Raw genomic sequence first — 20669 nt, 5'->3', positions numbered from 1 at the left:
CAATAATACAGATAGGAACGATTCTTAAAATAGTTTTATATTAATAACTAGGGATATTGAAGAAAGAGGATGCCTTCCTTTGAAGCAAATTTTTTGTCTTTAGGTGTGTGTGTTATTTTCTGTATCTCGTCAGTTGTCTGCATGTTTGGACGAGAGCTAAATAACTAAACCGCCCGATAGTCATTCATTTCAGGGCAGTGGCGTTACATTTGAATGGATAGGAGTGTCCAATCAGAGCCCGATATGTTCTTACGTCATTTGTCAAACGCACCAATAACGACGCTGCAGTCCGTCAACAACGACGTTGAGCTCTTTTTGAATTTTCTACTCTAGTAACTGAAGAACAGACACAAGAAGAAGAAGGTTAGGGTAACCGTGAGGGGTTCATACTTTATTTCGGGTAAGTTTTTGTATCTTTTGTAGAATGTAGTATATTATTGTTGAGAGTGGGATATGTCTAAAGTCTTTGTCTTTATACATTTATTTGATTGATGTGTTAAAACCAACCGCGTGATGATTTCGTATTGTGTCATCATAGCCGGGTTTATCTATAAATAATTTTTTAGAGCTCTTTTATAATCTCTCACAACCGTGCCTCTTCTTTTTATTATTATTATTGTTATTATTATTTATGGAAACGAAAGCAAACTCTTTTCATCCTAAAGGTCCTCTTTGCGCGTTTCACGTGATATAAGTACAAAACTATTACAATACATGTCCTGGTTTATATATGTAACTTCTTTTTTTTCTTTTTAAAGTTATTGTTACCATATATTTATATACTGGTGAACTCTCGTGACATGTAATGCTTTTTGTCAGACTTTGGTGACCGTTTAATCGATTGTGCTAAATCTGTCTGAAACCACGCTGTATTCTCTATTCATTAACTGCACTGAATGCTAAATTTGACAATATTTATAGTATATATATTTTTGAGATTGTTGTATCTGATTAGGTGAGGGAAAAACACACTTTATAAGAAAATTGAAGAAACATTAAATTGTATCAAAACGTGTGAATACTTATGAACACACTGAACTGTAATAATAATTTAAATTTTAAATAATTTTAATTGTGTATATTATTGTATTGTATATGATCAAATGTTTATATTATTTTGTTTCACTTTTATATTCTGTTTAATGTTGTACATGGTTCTAAAAAAAATTAGCTGCGTGATTGAGGGTTTTACTGAACAAATGTCTACCTTATTGCATTTTTCAGAGCATGCCAGAGTGTCTTTGATGAGCAACACAGCATCTTAAGTAAGTATGAGCTGGGCTGTAGAAGAGTGGAAGGATGGCCTTCCTGCAAAGGCCTTACAAAAGATCCAAGAGATTGAAAGGCAACTTGACAAGTTAAAGAAGGAAAGACAGCAGAAACAGTTTCAGCTGGATTCCCTTGAAGCTACATTTCAAAAACAGAGGCAAAAGGTCAGTTACCTGAGAAACAATGGAGTAGATTTCCTCTATTGCATCTTAATGAATGCTGTTAAATTTGCATCATATGTGTATTATATTTTGTTACAGATGGACAGTGAGAAAAGTGAAGCATCTGCCCTTAAGAGGGAAAATCAGTCTTTGGTAGAATCTTGTGAAAGTCTGGAAAAGTCTAGACAGAAACTTACACATGACATCCAAACAAAAGAGCAACAGGTGAATTATCTGGAGGGTCAACTCAACTCGAGCAAGAAGCAGATTGATAGACTAGAACAAGAGGTCAAAAAGTAAGTGGACGGTGTTTAATACTTTGTTGTGCCTAAGCAGTCAATATAATATCATCATTATTAAGTAAATAACTGAATAACCTTTAAATATTAGAACATATTATAAACAATAAGACTCGTCTTGGCTTAATTTGACCCTTTTCATTCAGGTACAAGCATGAATTGGAATGGTCCCAAACTTCACATGCTTCAGAAATCCAGCATAGTACGCCACAGAAAACTTTTGCAACCCCTGCAACACCTAATCATTGGCAACAGGGTAAAATATAAGTTACACAAAGCTAAAAATGCAGTTCAGAATGAATGCAGCACACTGTAACACTGTAATAATTGCATCTTCAGATTCAAAAATAAGTGACCTACAGGAAAAGTACAATCGAGAGGTTGAGGAGCGGAAAAGGCTGGAAGCTGAAATCAAAGTCATGCATGTAAAAGTAAGTAAAATACATATTTTTGTTTGTGAAAAGAGCCTTGTTGCTAGTAATTATATTAATTTACTAAATAGTAAAAATGCATCTCTTTTTTTGTAACACTTGAAGCTTCTGAACCAGTCTGCAGTAAGCCATAAAGACATTGCAAGACAGCAGGCAGGGTCCTCAATTTTCCCTTGGCAGCAAGACCAAACACACAGTCATCAGTCTCTGACTGTGATGGAGACACCCTCTAGAAGAAGAAACGGACCCTCTGGGATGTCATGGTCTTTCGATGACACGCCAATTAAGCCCCACCAGCAGTTCACATCAGGCACTCAAAGTGACACAGCTGGATCACAGCAGATGGAACAGCTTAAGAATATAAATCAAGGTTGGTCTGACCTTACAGATGGATTTATTTTTTATTATGTAAATGAAAATATGATTTTGAGTATAGCACTACAGTAATAATCTTCATATGCCTCAAGGTAACACATTTTGTTTCCCTTTTTTTTTTTTCTTATGCTGCTCAGATCTAAGGTCAAGGGTTTCTGAGTTAGAGCTCCGTCTTCAGGCTCAAGAGAAGGAAATGAAGAATCAGATCAATAAATTCAGTGAAATTCAAAGTCAATTCGAAATGGCCAAGAAAGAGCTGGCAGAAAAGGACAAACTCCTCAGCAAGTCCAGAGATGAACTCACAAAGGCTACAGGACAGTATGAGCAGTCAGTTTCTAAGGTATAGGTCAGCTTAATGCATTTATATTTTGTCATCTTATCTTTTAAGCTATGTCATATTAAGTTATGTTGAGTGGCCCCAGAAAAGTACTTGGAGACCTAAAACACTTCAAATATATGAATGTCTCTGTATTATATTACAAAATATTAAATGCACACCTTCAGGAAAATCATTGCACAAAACTGTTTTGAACTACTTTGCTTCAAAAGTGTGATTGGTTATTACAAATAATTGCCACTTGGCTTGGCATGTCCAGTTTTAGAGGCCACTGTATGTATTTTATATGTTGTGTGTTGTGCAGTCTTTTGGTTGAACAGTATGTTAAATCATGTGAATATAGTAGTTAATCTTTGGTTGATTTGGCTCCTCAGTGTTCATCTCTTGAGGTGAAGCTGAAGCAGGTAACAGAGGAGATGAACTGTCAGAGACATAATGCTGAAAGCATGCATAGATCTTTGGAGCAGAAAATCAAGGACCAGGAGAGAGAGAGTCAAAAGGTCTTGTCTTACTGTCAAATATAATTCATTTAACATATGTTTTATATTTCTGAATGTTGGATGAGTTCAAACTAAAAACTGTTTGTCCTTTCGCTCATTTCAGGAACTTGCACAGCTTCAAAGCTCCCATCAAGCTCTTGATCAGCAATTTAACCAGGTGAAAAATAAAATGAGTATGGAGATCCAGCAAGCCAAAAAAGAGTACAATGTTTTGCAGTCAGATATGGATAAGGTAATTTGAAAATTCAGCTGTGAATAATGTTTTAGGCATGTTATAAATGACATGTTTCTGTACATTATAGTTTCTCTCTTCATTTCTTTTCGAGTTACTTAACCCAAACATGCATAATCACAACAAAATGTCACTGGTTTCAAAGGTAACTGCTCTAAAGAATCGACTGGAGAAAGATTTGGAGGAGCTGAAACAGAAACTTCTCAGGTCTGAACAGGCATTGCAGGCCAGTCAAGTGAAGGAGACAGAATTAAAGAAGAAATTTGATGTAAGTTGCATGGGTATCTGTTATATAAGATAAGGTATTAGTTTGCTTGTTTTCATTTAATAATAACAGATTTTACTTTATAGAGTATGCAGAGCATGCCAGCATTTAAATGTGTTGTTTCTTCTCGTCCTAGGAGTTGCAGAGAGAGAAGAATACTCTCAGTTGTCAGTTAGATCAAGGAATGAAAAGGGTCAAACAACTTGAAGAGGAAAAACAAAATACTGAGCAAAACCTTGCCAAAAGCCGATCAATGGTGGATGATTTAAAAGGTATGTTTTAAAAGCTTATTAAAAATGTACCAATTAAATGTATTGCATTATAACACTTTAAAAACAAATATTTCATAAAGAATCTAAAGAAATACTTAATCTTATCCTTTTTTTTACTTGCTACTTTCAGTTAAGACACAAACCCAGAGTGAGGAACTGACTGAGCTTCGCAAAAAAATGGACCATCAAAGTGTATCATCTGCTCAAGAATTGGAAAATGCCAAGAAAACTCTGGCTGAAACAGAAGCAAAGAATATGAAGAGTCAGGCCGAGTTGCAAAAACTAGTTCATGAAGTTGAACTCAAAGCTAACAAGATTTGTGCTATGGAGAAAGAAAAGGAAGACCTCAAAATGACCTCAAACTCCTGTCAGAAAGAAGCTGCTGAGATGAAGAAAGAGTTTGAGGCTCTTCTGCAGTGGAAAACCGAAAAGGAACAGTTGATTAATAACACTGAATCCAACCGTGAAGAAATGCTGAGTAAAATTGCAGATCTGGAGAATGATAAAGCCAAACTCAATTATGCCCATGATGGTCTCCAGAAAACGATGCAGGATTTAGAAAATGAGAAGATTTGCCTATCTGGTCAGATTGATTCACTCAAAGGTGAACTGCTTGTAAAATGTGTGGAGCTGGAGGAAAAAGGTAGAGTATATGAGGAGCTTCAACAGCAGTTATGTGAGACACATCAAAAACATAATAAGGAAATGGACAATTTGAAGCAACAAATCACTCTGATGCAGGAGCAGTTGAGTGAGCTTGAAGCTAAACTGCATCAAGAAACAAGTAAGGTGGAAGGATTGGATAAGGCCCATGGTCAACTCCTTGCTGAATATGAAAGTGCTTGTGACCTGGCTAAATCAAAGGACTCTATTATTGAAATGAACAGAACTGAGATTGAGCATCTTCAGGAAACCTTTGCCTTGCGAGAGCAGGAGCTAGAGAAATTTAAAGAGGAGAAAGACACATTAGCTAAAGAATGTGAAGACCGCCTTGTACAAAACAAAGAGCTGGAACAAGAAAAACTGAATGTGGAAACATCCCTGCAGGAGGTACTTGAGAAGATTGCCCTCTTGGAATCAGACCTAAAGTGTCAAAAAGATTTAAATGCAGATATCCAAGGAAAGTATGATGATATTTCTAAAGTCAGAGAAGATCTAGCAGAGAAAGTGTCTTTAGTGGAAAAGAGGGAAACAGATCTTATTCTTGAAGTTGAATCTCTGCTACAAAAGAATAAGTCATTCTGTTCTCTTGAAGAACAGTTTAATTGTCTTGTTTCTGAAGCAGAAGAAACCAGAAGTTCCCTGGAAAAAGTAAAGGAACTACAAGTTCAGACTGCCACTGAGTTGGAAAATCAGAAGACAATAGCTGAGAATCTTGCAGAATATATAGAAGAAGAAAAAAGGAAGGCATCAAGCTTAGAGCATGATAATGCACTACTCAAAGTGAAACAACAAGAGGTCGAAAATAAAGCTAATGATCTAGCTGAGAAGTATGAAAGCCTCCAGAAATTCCATGATGTTGTTTGCCAAGAGAAAGAAAATCTTCTTAAACAGGTTTCTGAAATGACAGGAGCACTTGCTGAAAAAGATGCTGTGGCAGAAAATATTGTGTTAATGCAAACTGAGCTTGAAGCCTCAAATCATTTGTCCACCACACTAAAGAATTCAATAGAAAGCCTTCAAAAACAATTTGACTCATCTGCAGAGCTGAATTTAAGTCTGGAAAAAAATTTACAAGACATATCTGAAGAAAAAGCGTTATTAGAGACAAGTATAAAGAAGCTCACTGAAAGACACAACAAGGAATCTGAAACTCATATCTCTGAAATTGAAACTCATCTTAAAAAACAAAAGAGTTTAGAGGAGCACATCAGTGTTCTTGGGGCAGAATTACAGAGCAAATGTCTAGAGGCCAGAAATGCTTCAGAGAAACTAGAGGAGGCTGCTCTTGAAAAGTTAAAGTTGAAGCAAGATCTTGACTTATCTATGGACCAGCTCAGGGAGGTCACTGATTCCTATCAGAAAGTTGCAAAGGAACTTGAAGACTTGAAACAAAGTGCATCTCCACAAGAGCAGGAGATAGACAGTCTCAAAGCTGCTTTGGCAGATTTAAAAAGCCAAGAAGCTGCAAAATCCTGTGAGATTAAATCTTTGAAAGGAAAACTTCAGGAGGCTCAATCTGAGAAAGCTAAAGCGTTAGAGGCACTGAACGAAAAAAACATTAACATGAACAAAATCAGAGTACAGCTTGAAATGTTGCAGATGGATCTTGAAGATAATGAAACCTGCATTAATTCATTTGAAGCACAAGTAGAGGCACTGCAAGGCAATATCAGTGTTCTTGAAACAAAGTTAGGTGAGAGAGAGGCACAGAGGTCCATCCTACAAGCAGAGCTCGAGTCCATCAAAGAAGACTATGCAAAAAGTGCACTTGAAGTGTCACAGCTATCTGCATGTTTGGAGGAAACGCAGAAAGAACAACTATCCAGTTCTGCATTATTCACTGAGTTGGAGTCTTTACGTGCAACCCATGAAACACTTAAAGTTTCCCTAGAGCAAGAGAATTGTAAGCAGGCAAACCTTGAAGCAATGTATAACAATCTTATGGAACAAAAGCTTAAGTTGGAATCTGATTTTCAAGGATTAAAAGCAGATGCCCAGAATTCCCGTGAGGAAATTGATAAATTAAAGCAGTCAAACGATTCTCTGGTATCTCAAATCGCAGAACAGCAAACTTACATAGAACAACTTCAATCTGAGAAGATTCTTGCAGCAAACTCTGATGCAGAGACACTGAACAAAGAGCAAACTGCAGATGAGAATGACCAAGATATTTGCGAAATGCCATTTGCTGACACATCTATTTTGCCCTTTGAAGAAGATATTGCTGTTCTGGGTGTTTCATCACCTGTTGAGCATCTTGATTCACAAGAAGAGGCCCAAACGTCATTGTCATCAGATGAGGATGGCAAACATATACCGCTGAAAGAGGAAATGCAAAATAAATCCAGGGAGCCTGAGGAGATGTCTCATGTTCTTAAGGAGACTGTCAGAACCATGGAGGAGCAAACAGGAATTAAAATTGAACAAATCAAATTACAGCATGCTAAAGAGCTCCAGAGGATGGAGGAGCAAATGCTCAATTTCAGAAATGAGTTAGAGGCCAAACTTAAAGAAGAAAAGCAACACACAGAGATCTTGTCCTCACAACTCGAGGCAACCATGCAACAACTGCAGGAATTGGACCTTGCATCATCCTCCCTGCTGGCTGCTGAACCATCCCAGGTAACCTATGTATTTCACAACATAAAGTCAGATTATCTCTGTTTTTTTAATTCAGAGTTTATAAACAAATTCAGTTAAACAGCTTACTTAAAGGTGTATTTTACTTGAAGTAAATTGATCATGACTGACTGATCTGCACATTTTTACAATGGCACCAATACAAAACAAATTATAAAATGGCAGATTGCACCTTTAAATTGCTGCATTTTGAAAATGTACCTTGGTGAAATATGGATTTAAAGCACTGCTTGTGTCAAAATCTATTTTATTTAATTTCTCTTCATTTGTATTTATATTTTTTTCCCCATCTTGATCAGGAAATGGAAAAAATAACACATGAAGCACAAGAGAACATACTGCATCAACCAGAACAGTCAGACTCCACGCCAGAACCAGAAAGTGAAACATCACTTGTGGAACTTGAAGCACTTAAGAAAGCTCTAACAAAGCGAGAAACGGAGCTTGTTCATTTGCAGTCCCAGTTTGAAGTCTTGGAATCTGAAATGGCAGCTAGAAAGGATTTGTGCTTGGATTTGGAGGGCAAAATTCGTGAAATTGAAATAGAAAAGACAAATGTCACAGACAAGCTGACGTCCATTACTCAAGAAAACATGAAACTGAACAACCACATTGGAGAGTTGACAGAAGAGATTGATTCACTTAGACTACAGTTGCAGACCTCCAAATGCCAGCTCTCAGATGTTATGGAGATGATGGAAAGCTTAGAGATTGCAAAAGGTGAGTGGAATGAGAAGTTTTTCCAGACTGAGAGTGAACTAAAAAGAGTGCGTTCGGAGAAGGCTAATTTAGAGAAGCACATTCTGTCCATGGAGGCTGACATAGAAGAGATACAAGAACAGAAGCAGAAGCAAGCAGCAGAGCTTGAAGCAGCTAGGAGGACAAATTGCAGCCTTGAACAACAACTTAATATAACTATGGCAGAAGGTGGGCGACTTAAAGAAGAGCTTATTTTGTGTGCTGATGAAAGGGAAAATGAAAATCTCTCCTTAATGAAGTGGAAAGAAAAGGCTGAGCTTCTGGAGAAGAGAGAAACCAATACACGAGAACTTATAAAAGAGCTAGAAGAGGACATTAGGATTGGGAAGAGAAAAAACGAGGTGACAACTAACCAAATTGATGTTCTGCTGAAAGAAAAAGAGCAACTCATTCAACGGTCTCAAAACCTTGAGAATACAGTGGCTGTTTTAAATGAAGACAACAAAAAACTGCAAAGTGAATTGAATGGTTTAAAGAGAAATGAGAATTTTGCTTCAAGAGAGTCTGAAAACATGTCTTCCAAAATCCATTCACTTGAGAATGAGAATATCAGGCTGTCCCAATCACTTGAATCGTCCCTTTTGGAGAAAGGTGAGATAGCCTCTAGGTTGATTTCTACTCAGGAGGAGGTAGCTCAGATGAGACAGGGTATTGAAAAACTGAAGGTACGAATTGAATCTGATGAACGGAAAAAGAACCACATGAGTCAGCTGCTCAAAGCTGCCCAGAGGAAGGCAGATGTTCTTCAGGACAACATTGAAAAGCTTGAGAGAGATAAAGAACTTTCTGACCAGAATCTAGAGGATGCCATTCTTCAAGCCGAGACTGACAAAGCTGAGCTCGAGGAAGTACAGGCTGAAGCACAAGAGCTTACCAAGAAAATTGAAGAGATGGTCAGTGAGCTGAAAGAACTCAAGGAGGAGAAGTATAAACTTGAGCAAGAACTTCAACAAAAGAACAACCTAATTGATGAATTGCAGTTGTCCAATCAAGCAGCTACTGAAAAGCTTAAATCTGTGGAAGAGGCAACAGTGAACCAGCAACAAATAATTGAAGACTTCCATTTAAAAGTTGGTGCCATGGAGGAGGAGCTTCAGCTCTGTCGAGCAGAAGTAGAATCGAAAGAACTGAAAGCACAGGATTTGAGCGCTCAGTTGCTGTCTTTGCAATCTGAAAACAAAGAGTTTGCACAGAGGGTCCTTGAATATGAAAGGTGTCAAGAGGAGCTTCGTTCATCTAACCAGTCGCTCTTGAAAGACTTTGAAAACAAGCAGCAGGAGCTTAGCAAAGAAAACGCACAACTTCAGTCACAAATAGCTGAGCTGCAGGCACTGTCTTCAATTCAAGAAGAGCGTGATGAATTGAAAAAGGACAAGATTGTGTTGCAGTCTACTATTGCACAGTTGGAGGAGACGGCACAAATGCAGTCTACCAAGATAGAGGTATTGCAGACAAGTGTAACTTCTTTGGAGAATAATATCCAGCATCTGGAGAGCCAACTTGATGCCATGAAGCTCATGAACTCAGAAGTAACAGAAAAGGTATTTTTTGTCATCTTTAGCTGTTCATATTTTGTCCTTGTTTTTTATTTCACATATATTAATTTATTCATATTTCTTTTCAGTTAAATGCACTACATGAGAGCAGTTTGCACCTCCAAACACAACATCAGCAACAACTGTGTGAGGAAAGGGAAAGACAGAATGCTTTGGAGATTAATCAAAATCTATTGACTTGTCAACTGCAGGAGTCTCAAAAACAAATCGTGACATACAAGGTATGAATTCTGCTTTTACCGTGTTTACCGGCTTCATGAATGTTCAGTCTCTGCTTACACTCTATTTTATTGCACGTTCCAGGTCAGCTTGGAAGCACTGACAACAGAGAAAGATGTCCTACAGAAGAATATATCTGATATTCAGGAAAGTCATGATGTTCAGATAAAGGAAAACAACAAGAGGCATGAGGAGAACCTGAAACATGTACAGCAGCAGGTAGGCAGATCTAACACTGCAACAATAGCAGCAACAATGTGCTTTTTATGAGTAGGACTGTATGTTCTGGCAAGAGATGTTATGGTAACAATGCATAATAATAAGAATTAAATATATTTTTTTTTAAATAGAAATAGAAAAGTTATCTTGAACTGTAATAATATTTCAGAAAATTATTTCTCATTTTACTGTATTTCTGATCAAGATCTTCTCTGTTTTTCTCTACAGAATGAGATGGAGCTTAATAAACTGAAGGAAGAAAGTATGGCAGTTGAAGAAAAGGCTGCACAATATCTATCAGACCTCAATAGCCTCAAGTCTCAAAATGCAGATGTGGACTCTACCTTCAAGGAGTTACAAAACAAATTAGAACTTTGTGAAAAAGAAAAGGTATTGTTTTTGCCTTTCCCATTCCTGTAATATATAATAAATATTTTTAAATTCTGTTCAATGTTTAAGTTTTAGTCAAATAATTAACCGTCATATTTATTGGTCTTGGTCCCTGTAGGCAGAGTTAGACTCAAAGGTTGTGCGCTTGTCCAAAGAGAAGGACAGTGCTATGAGTAAGATCAATTTGTGGATGAAGTCATGCAAACAGCTGGAGAGTGAGAAGCAGGCACTTCAGGAAGAACTTCAGCAACAGGGACAACAGATAGCAGCACTGCAGGCCTCACAAAAGCAAGGTATGAACAAGATAAGCACTTGGTCTAATATAGTAAACTTAGCTTGCATTGGTCTGTCACCTTATAAGTTGAAAAGTGTTAAGACAAAGAAATAATTCAAACTAATAAATGTATCTGGAATTCTTGTTAACAGGTGATGCCGGCAGTTGTGACACCACGCAGGAAGAACTACAGGAGCTGAAGGAAGCTCTGGAGGAAAAGAGCCGTGAAGCGGATGAGAGCATGGACCGATACTGCAGCCTTATGGTCAAAGTTCACAAGCTGGAAGAGACCAATGAAAGCCTCAAGAACCAGCTCAAGCAGTTGAGCACCCAGACAAAGACCCCCAAGACCAGGAGGTCCCTCAGGTCTGATAAGATTGACCTGGAGAACAGTAAACCAGTGGAAGACAAAGCAAACATGCCAGCAGGAAAGAGACAGAGAGCAGCAGATGACACTCCTAACAAAGCACAGGAAGCCTTGCACAGTATCACCAAGAGACTAAAAGCTGCAGCTGCCACACCTAAAGCCACACTAGATGTAGACGATGAGGATTTCAGACCAGAGGGTTTGCCTGAACTTGTTAAGAAAGGTGAGAGGTTATCGCAATTTGTCATTTGCTGTAGTCCACGTCAAGGGTACATTCATATTCATATGAGTTGTTCTCAATAAAGCTTTCACACTGAAAGGAATACGTTATTTATTGCTATTTTTACACATCTACATCACATCTTTCTGCACAGGTTTTGCAGATATTCCAGTTGGAGAGATGAGTCCGTTCATCGTTCGCAGAACCACAGTGCAGCGCTGCAGCCCCCGTCTGGCCGCCCGGATGACTGCGGTTTCAGCAGAGCATCCTGTGCAAGTCTCCAAACAGACAGCAGAGGGCAGAACTTCAAACACTGTGAGCAGAACTGCCTCTGTATTTCCTGCAACTACATCTTTTAAAGTGAACAATGAACAAACTTCAATATAAACTTTTCCTTCCCTCAAATTGATGATGATAATATTGATTCCAATACCAATGTCTGTGATATTAAAAACTGTATATATGAATATTCCAATGGCAATATTCCACTGTGCACAAGCAAATAGGAAGATCTAATATTTCTTATTTTACGATGTTCATTATAGGGCACAGATGGGCCCTTTATAATTATTATTATTATTGTAGTCATTTTTGTTGTTTTCATCATTTCATTTTATTAGTTATGTTTTTATATATATATACATATACTTTTTCATTTCAAGTTAAACATTTTTATATATTAATATTAAATGTTATTTTACATTTGTATTTTAAGTGAATTATAATAACCATTATTCTGTAAGAGTAGACCAGAATAATTACAGCGCTAGAAGTATAATTATTGTAAGAACAAAAATCAGGGAATGCCATTAAAAACACATTGTGTTGCTGAAAACATTTAGTCTTCTTTAACTGCGGGAGGGCTTCACAGACCCTCAGAAAAGGTTACTGCAATCTGTAGTTAACTCATTTACCACTCTTAAAATTACTGACCATGAATGTATTTCCAAATGACATTCTGCATGACATTTCAGATTAGATGGAAAGAAGTTAAGTGCTCTGAAGCATTAAAGCTCTCCTGTCAGCTTTTGACTTCATTCGAAGTTCTAATCATGTCATCTTACCCCAGGTCACCATTTCCTAGAGATTTTCCCAGTTATTCTTTAAGAATTCAAGGGGAGTCAGGACCACATGTTGTGGAGTAACTTTTATGCCCCAGATATACAATTCAGTTAAGTTAAGCTTTTATGAAGTTCTGCATTCCTGCATGGCCACAAAAACAGAATATAGCAAGCAAGAATATAAGTTAGAGTGAGGTACTTGTAAGTGAATAGCGTTACAATATAAGTGAACCTATTGGCTATACTTTTGAAACATTGTATAAACATTTCTGTGCGTAGACCCTCAAACAATTGGCCATTAGTTCCATAGCAAGTGCTTCAACATAAGTTAAAGTTTTTGTACAATTGGCAGACCTATTTAATGGATTGTAAAAGCTGAAGTTCTTAATGAACAGCTAAGCTTCGAGTGAAACAGATGCGAGCCGTTGGCAGGGTGCATGGGGAGGATGAGCAAACCATTAGTCAGTGTGCTGCACAGCCAGTTTTCAATTACTATTCAGCACTCATTCTTCTCCTTAAAGTACGTGCTGGGTGTAAAGGTTTGAAGAGGAGAGAAGATAGATAGATTGATTGATTGCAAGATTTTATATTTATTCATTTGCACTTGTCCACATCTTGACACTTCCCCAGAGGAGTGTACAGTACGAGTTGTTTTGAACATTGATATTGCCGCTGGATATTCTTGGCAGCCCAGCACTGCTCGCTCCTGACATCATGTCCATGTACTTTCAGGTCCAGGTGCCTAAGGCGATCCAGAGCAATGCGGCTGTATTATCTCCACTCACCAACCGTCCACGGGAAAACAGCTGTGAAAGCCCAGTGCCTGCTATAGAGCAGAAAATTAGCAGGCGCTCTCGCAGCTTCAAAAAGACCCCGGAGAAACAACAACGGGTCAGTGCCTCTCCAAAACAAAACGACAACTGCCAAGTTCAGTGATTAGTGGGATGCCATGTGAATTTCCCTTTTTTATTTTATTATTTTTTTTAAAATGCTATATTTTTCTGAATGTTTATGCACTGGCTTTTTAGCTTTGTAAATACTGTTCAAGGGCAGCTGTATTGTATGTATTTTGTTTCTGTTACATTTCTGATTTCTAATCTTGTATCTAATTTTTCTTTTTTACTGTTTCAAAACACAGAATGATTGATGTTTTATCCTTAACACAGAAAAGCTGTATCATTTTATTGTATGTATTACATTGACCTGATTTCTTTTATTATTTTGAGTTTTTTTTTTTCTTTTTCTTTTTAGAAACATTATAACTAATCACTCCGTTTTACTATATGTCATTGCTTTTTCTTACTACTTTACTAAAGTTCACTCTGCCTTACAAATATGTTTGTTTGTGTACTTCTGTTCTCTAAAAGTGGCCTTTTGGCTGCTTACTCACACACAAGAATTGCAGCAGACTTTATTGGTAAGGAATGATAAATTACAGCCTGGAAGCATTCATTTAAGCTGTATAATATGTAGAGATTTAGATGCAGACTGTCTAATACAAATGTCTACTTTTATTGGACCCGTAATGAGCAGGCATCTAATTCTAAATCATTTCAGGTTTTGACTCAATACAGGTCTGCCCAGTAAATCAATACCTTTGCTTTTGAATTCAGTCTGAAAATCTCTGAGGTTTGGTTAAGGTCTAACTGAGAGGATTTGGGAAGAAAATCCAGACTTGTTATACTATCTGATGACAGAATGCACAACGAGTGTTTTACCATGACTATTAAAAAAAATGAAGTGTATCGTTTTTATTAATGCCAATCCATTTTTTATTTGATGTCATAAGATGATTTTTTGTTGTTTTTTTTTTTTTTATTATGTAGTTGTTGTAGAATTTTTTGTAGTCTTCTCTTACCTAATAATAATCCCATTTCTCCAGCATGATATTACTGTGTATATATATATATATATATATATATATATATATATATATATATATATATATATATATTATATATATATAATAATTTTTTTTTAGTGCTGCCAAATGATTAATCGCATACAAAAATGTTTTTGGTTGCATAATATATTTGTGTTCTGTGTATATTTATTATGTATACATAAATACACACACACGATATATATATATTTAAAATATTTTCATGTCTATTTATATACATATAATTTATATTATAAATAAATGTTTAATATATAAACATAGCCTATTTTTCTGAAATATATACATGCATGTGTGTGTGTATTTATATATACATAATAAATATGCATAGCACACATACTTAATGTAAACAAAAACATTTTGCATGTGATTAATCCTTTGACAGCACTAATATATATATATATATACACACAATTATAGTATTTATTAATATTTTGATTTAGCTTTTATTTCTATATTTTAAGCTTTAATTTGAGTTTAAATTTTATGTGATTTTGTAAGTTTTATAGTTTAAATGTGCCTTTTTTACTCATATTTATTTCAATTTATTATAGTCATATTTGTGCTTCAATTTGTTTTTATTTTATTTAGTTACCAAGGTCAAAGGCTGCTTTGTTGTTTTTGCATGCGATTAATCCTTTGACAGCACTAATATATATATACACACACACAATTATAGTATTTATTAATATTTTGATTTAGCTCTTATTTCTATATTTTAAGCTTTAATTTGAGTAAAATTTTTATGTGATTTTGTAAGTTTTATAGTTTAAATGTGCCTTTTTTATTCATATTTATTTCAATTTTAGTATAGTTATATTTGTGCTTCAATTTGTTTTTGTTTTATTTAGTTACCAAGGTGGTATTTCAGTATTTAAACAATATATAATTTTAGTACTATTTTTAATAGTTAACGCAACATCAGTTATGATGTATTTATGATTTATCTTACTGCATACCGCATACTGCACTTTTTTTTTTTTTTGCAATGCAAAGCAAGAACATCCTCCAGTGAAGTAACTGCTGGTGTATCAGTGTACAGTAATAAATCATGTCATGTCATCTTTTAATAATTTCAGCAAAATGATACCACATATAGGGCCTGTAATACTCCACAGATGTCCTTATCACATAACGTGTGAATTATTACATTAGTACAGAATTCTACGTTAACATATAAAGTAAATTGAAAATGAGAACACAAGTCATTTTTATTTATACATTTTAACTTGTGCTACCAAAATTGCATGTCTCTTCCATAAACATCACATTATTATATTGCACCTCTTGCAAGCTGACATTTATAACTATTGTTTTGAGTTTGAGGTGCTGCCCTTTGGATTAGATCATAGTTCAATATTTCAGGACAGACAGCTTTAATAGAAAATATAAATCTTACTGTCCACAGAGACATTTTTAGAATCAGAATTTGGTGCCATATTAAATCCCCTTCTTTCTGGTCACAACTAGACTGTGTGTACAGTACAATAAATTGTAAGGCAAATATAACTTGATATAATCAAAAACAATTCACATCTGCTGTACACTGATCAGACACAACATTAAATCCACTGACAGGTGCAGTGAATAACATTGATTATAATGTTACAAATATAATATGAAGAGAGTTGTATGCAGCAAAACTCTATACACATCTGCTGTTCTGTTTTTAAGTTTGAATTTTGATGTTATATATTCTACTGAATATAAATGGAATTATAAAGGTGTGTGGTAAGGGAATAGCAGATAGTGTATCTTTTCTCTACACAACAAGCAATAACTACCTTTGATATATTACTCACTGATGCTGAACTATTTTGCATACTAAAAGCACATGAAAAGATTTTAGTTTTTTTAGATTTCCAAAATCATAATCATATTAAAATAGCAGGCTACTCCAGATTTTAAAAAGCATTCTGCAGCAATCCTGGTAATTGAAGAAAATGATGCTTCAGTACTGCTGAGGAAAATTCCATTACATGAATGACTGCTGACTCTGCTAAGAATGAACAAAGTCAAGGACTGTGAGGACAACATGGTAAATGAATCAGCTTACAATCCGTGACAAACTATGTATGCACTGTCTACTGGGGGAAGAAAAATGCTGCTTATACTTTCATGTCAATAAGGTGGCAAAACTGTTAACTGTCTGAAGACTGATCAGATCACTGCTGAGCTGCCAGCATATAAAATGGCTAGATGACAAATCAATACACATTTCTTTTTCCAGTCTAATGAAAATGCATAATCTAAAGTCTTTAAAACCACTGACAGTTGAAGTTAAAAACATTGACTATAACATTACAATGGAACATGACAAGGGGCGAGATATAAGCAGCAAGTGAACAGTCCATTCATGAATTTCCTGTGCTGAAAGTGAAAAGATCTGAGTGACTTTTATCAAGGACCAAACAGTTATGGTTAGATGTCTGGGTCAGAGCATCTCCAAAAGTTTTGAGGGTGTTCCTGCTATGCAGAGTTTAGTACCTACCAAAAGTGGTGCAAGGAAGGACAACCAGCTCACTGATGCATGTGAGGAGCGAAGGCTGTCTGGTCCGATCACACAGAACAGAATTATTGAAAAACTTAATGCTTGCCATGGTAGAAAGCTTTCAGAATACAGAGTGCATCAAGGGGGATTGCACAAGGGGGACAGTGTATGCGGCTGCATAGCCGCACACCATTCAGAGTGCCCATGATGACCCCTGTCCACCTCCGAAAGCAGCTATAATTGGCATGTGAATGTCAGAACTGGATCATGGGGCAGTGGAAGAAGGTTGCCTGGTCTGCTGAATCACGTGTTCTTTTAGATCAGGTGGATGGCTGGATGCATGTGCGCCATTCACCTTGGGAAGAGATTCCAGTAGGATTGGGAAGAAGACAGGATAGCAGAGGCGGTTTTATGCTCTGGGCAATGTTCTGCTTTGAAACCTGGGGTCCTGGCGTTCATGTGGATGTTACTTTGACACGTACCGCCTAAACTAAAGATTGCTGCAGACCACATACACTCTTTCATGGAAGTGGTGTTTCCTTATGGCAGTGGCTTATTTCAACAGGATAATGCACCTTGCCATACTGAAAACAATTGTACAGGAACTTGACAAAGAGATCAAGGTGTTGAACTCCCCAGATCTCAGTCCAAGATGTGCTGGGCCAACAAATCCAATCCACTGTTCCAGACAGACTGATAGTCTGTGCATTAATGGTGAGGATTTTTCAGTGACTCTTTCTGCAGGTTACATCATTACACAGTAGGTGTTTATTAATGTTGTATCGATAAGTCATTGTATGTTTAGATAAGTTGATTAGTTTAAATAATTTGATTGTTTTTGTGTTGCTCAGAGATACGGGTCTACTTTTTTTGAACAATTTTTGTATGAACAATTTTTTTTTGAACAATTTTTGTGGGCAGGGCAAAAAAAGACAAAGTAAGTGTCGAGGAGAAAATTCCAGTCAGAAGTGAGCATCTCTACACCATACTTACTCTGAAGGGCAGAGCCCTTGAAGTGAGGACTTTGGAGAGAGCGGGGCAATTGTGTCTTAAAATGTAGCCATTTAGAACACACTCGGTGAAGGGAGCAATAAAAGAGAGTCATTATCTTCACCTGGATTGTTACCATGACAACACAGCACGGCCTCCATCACCCCATTATCTGTTCTTTTTAGTAGTCTTATTATTGCTGTTAATTCAGTTGTTGCAAATAAATATACATTTTGTAAAGTATTTTTATATGCTTTATATACATGCTTTTCCTCTCAAATGTATGCAACTCTACTATTAAATGCATTTCTTACAAAATGTATTTAAACTGAAATGCATGTGTAATATATCACAACAAAATAACTTAAATGATTCTATTTATATATTAATTATATACAGTATGTCCCAGTACATATGGAAGATGAATTCCTTAGTAATCATCTAATATACCCTTCGCTAATAGAATTGTGAAGCAGGGGCAGACATTTTTGCACCTTGCTCCCTTCAGTTGTGGGTATTGAGTTGTGGATGAGAGTGCTGTTCATTCACTCCCCCAACCTACTATTTCCTGCCAGTACTGACAGTACAGTACAGTACAAGTCTGATCTTCAAACATTAGGCCACAACTGCCCTTACCTTTTGTATAAAAGCAATGTTGCACTTATGAGCATGATTTTGGTTGACACAAACACACTGTTGCTCATGTGATAGCTTTAAAATTACATATTTAAGAAGCTTTTAAATAAGATTTTCAATTTAAAACTATGAAAGTATAACAATCTTTTATGAGAAAAATGAAAAGGTTTCAAATTTTGATACTTTTTCATATTGCTGTAACAGAAAACTCTGTAGACATTTCTTTGAGTTGGCTCACATTGTGAGAAGAAGTCCACAGTAGATTTACTTGTTTGCATTCCCTTCACAGAAAGAAAAAAAATAACCTCCCCTTTTCCCTTGCTGCAGCCTCTGTTTTGAGTTCTCATTGATATTTTATTTCAGCCTCTCATTATAATGCTCCCCTCCACCTCACTCTCAGCCAGCAAGATCTGGGGGAGAAAACCAGTTGATGCTGAGCCAATACATCCATCCAAGCTATATATAGAACACACCTCACCCTAGTAATGGGTCAGCGAAATATTCAATTAATCTAAACACTTGCAACCTCTAGCTCCCACCTGGGATTCCAGCCAGCCGCCTGGTTAAAGCAACATGCACATACACTGAAAAAAGAGAAAGTTAAAAATAAATAAAAGATTAAGTATGAATGTCAGGGAGAAATTCAAGATCAAAATAGAGAGAAGTCGTGCAAGTGAGATCTAAAGTAGATCAAAAGCATGGCAGCATAGATGTTCTGAAGGGTTTCTTTGGAAGTAGCAGTCATATCCTTGACTCCTCTGGAATTACAGTCAAACAGCATGTGCTGACTCCTCATCCCTTCCAATCCCAGAGGAGACATCATGTCCATTCTCATCCTTACCTTCGACTTCAGGATTCCCCAGTGGAGCTGTAGATAAGCAGAAAGTGACATGCAACTGGAAGATCCTGATAAGCCTCATCTCCTCAAGCTCAGGCAGAAATAGGTAAAGGTGACACCCAATCAACAGATATATTTCTTCCAATCTGTTCCTGCAAACAAACAAGAAGAAAAATCTTTTATAAGTTACTGTAGGACCCAGTCTTTTTTTGTAACCAGATTTTCCACTTCACATTTTGTATTCCTCAACAGCCCTGAATTTCCTAAAGGGCTGTAATGGGCTTATATAGCTATTTTAATCTGGCAAAGTAAAGGAGGCCTCTATAAAACCTTCTAAATGGTTCTGTATATAAGCACACTTATAATCCACAGCCATAGTGCTTTGCTAAAGCAGTACAAGGCAACTGGTAAGATCATATTTGCCATGTGAAATTCAACACTGGAAGCTGCTTCTGTAAGTGTCATCTTGCTTTATGTTGTTAATCAAAGGATGCGATCAGAGATTTTCTTTGGGAAAAAAATACAGTTTTTATTATAAAACCTAGAGTAATATCAGATATTAGAGAGAACTTGGAGGCTTAACAAGACATAATGGATGTTTCTTCAATTTCATTAACTTTTTTACATGATAAAATATAAAGTCCATGCCTTAGTCAACTACACCATCTGTTCAAGTGGCTTTTATGTAGAGATTTTGCTTTGCCTTGTGTTTATTGTACACTTTCCAACACTTTCCAACTTAAACTATAAAAATTGTATTACAAGTTTGAAATTATGATCATAAAAAGTGAAATAAGCAAAGACCATTTCGATATTTATTGGTTGAAAATGACTTGCATCTTTTTTTTTATTATAGCTGTTCTACAATTCTGATCATTTCACCACATCAAAGGATTTTTCCTCCAACAGACATTTTTCAAAAGTTTGTGTATTTCAAGGGAAAGGTGAAAAACATAAAAAACATATGGTAGATATTAAATATGAGTCATGTGACATGTAAAAAGAGGGGAAAATAATGTGCACCATTTATAATCCATTTACTAGTACAATTTACAAATGTTTATTTTAAAAATCTTATGTAAGCGTATTAATGGGCCTATGTATTATACATAAAATGCTTGCTAAGTCAGGAATGGGAATGGAAATAGACTTATCCTGAGATGTTTATACATTATTGCACATTATCAATAGACGAGTATAAAAGTAGCTTTAATAGAGCTTATTTTCTAAAGTGAAAAACAAACAGCCATACATTGATTATAAATTAATGAAGAAAAACAAGTGTTTCGAAATGATTGAATTATT

General features: G+C 36.2%; 1 protein-coding gene across 2 annotated transcripts; it reads left to right on the top strand.

The window, feature by feature from the left end:
• The first annotated feature begins 111 nt into the window (after positions 1-111).
• Positions 112-14263, top strand: cenpf (centromere protein F). Of its 2 annotated transcripts, XM_019121015.2 has the most exons (20): positions 127-400; positions 1225-1433; positions 1530-1726; positions 1876-1985; positions 2069-2160; positions 2266-2530; positions 2673-2875; positions 3247-3372; positions 3476-3604; positions 3750-3872; positions 4006-4141; positions 4272-7426; positions 7744-9744; positions 9828-9980; positions 10063-10197; positions 10426-10587; positions 10706-10880; positions 11014-11451; positions 11603-11763; positions 13242-14263. In XM_019121015.2, exons 2-20 carry the CDS (start codon positions 1272-1274, stop codon positions 13443-13445), a joined length of 8127 nt encoding a protein of 2708 aa, XP_018976560.2. In that variant the 5' UTR covers positions 127-400; positions 1225-1271; the 3' UTR covers positions 13446-14263. The 2 variants fall into 2 exon arrangements, with proteins under 2 accessions (XP_042598498.1, XP_018976560.2); XM_042742564.1 differs by lacking the exons at positions 10426-10587; positions 10706-10880; positions 11014-11451; positions 11603-11763; positions 13242-14263 and having other exon boundaries at positions 112-400; positions 4272-6914; positions 6951-7426; positions 9828-10074.
• Positions 14264-20669: the final 6406 nt, after the last annotated feature.

Source organism: Cyprinus carpio, chromosome B17, assembly GCF_018340385.1.
Source record: "Cyprinus carpio isolate SPL01 chromosome B17, ASM1834038v1, whole genome shotgun sequence".
In the NCBI taxonomy this organism is placed as follows: domain Eukaryota; kingdom Metazoa; phylum Chordata; class Actinopteri; order Cypriniformes; family Cyprinidae; genus Cyprinus; species Cyprinus carpio.
Note: the sequence above shows the minus strand (reverse complement) of the source record. Positions and strands in the feature narration are given on the sequence as shown.

Excerpts from the sequence above, each read along its gene's own strand:
- cenpf (XM_019121015.2), top strand. The coding sequence starts at position 1,272 with ATGAGCTGGGCTGTAGAAGAGTGGAAGGATGGCCTTCCTGCAAAGGCC. Across the intron at positions 3,873-4,005 it reads AATTAAAGAAGAAATTTGAT|GAGTTGCAGAGAGAGAAGAA; the intron begins GTAAGTTGCATG and ends TTCTCGTCCTAG. Across the intron at positions 4,142-4,271 it reads AATGGTGGATGATTTAAAAG|TTAAGACACAAACCCAGAGT; the intron begins GTATGTTTTAAA and ends TGCTACTTTCAG.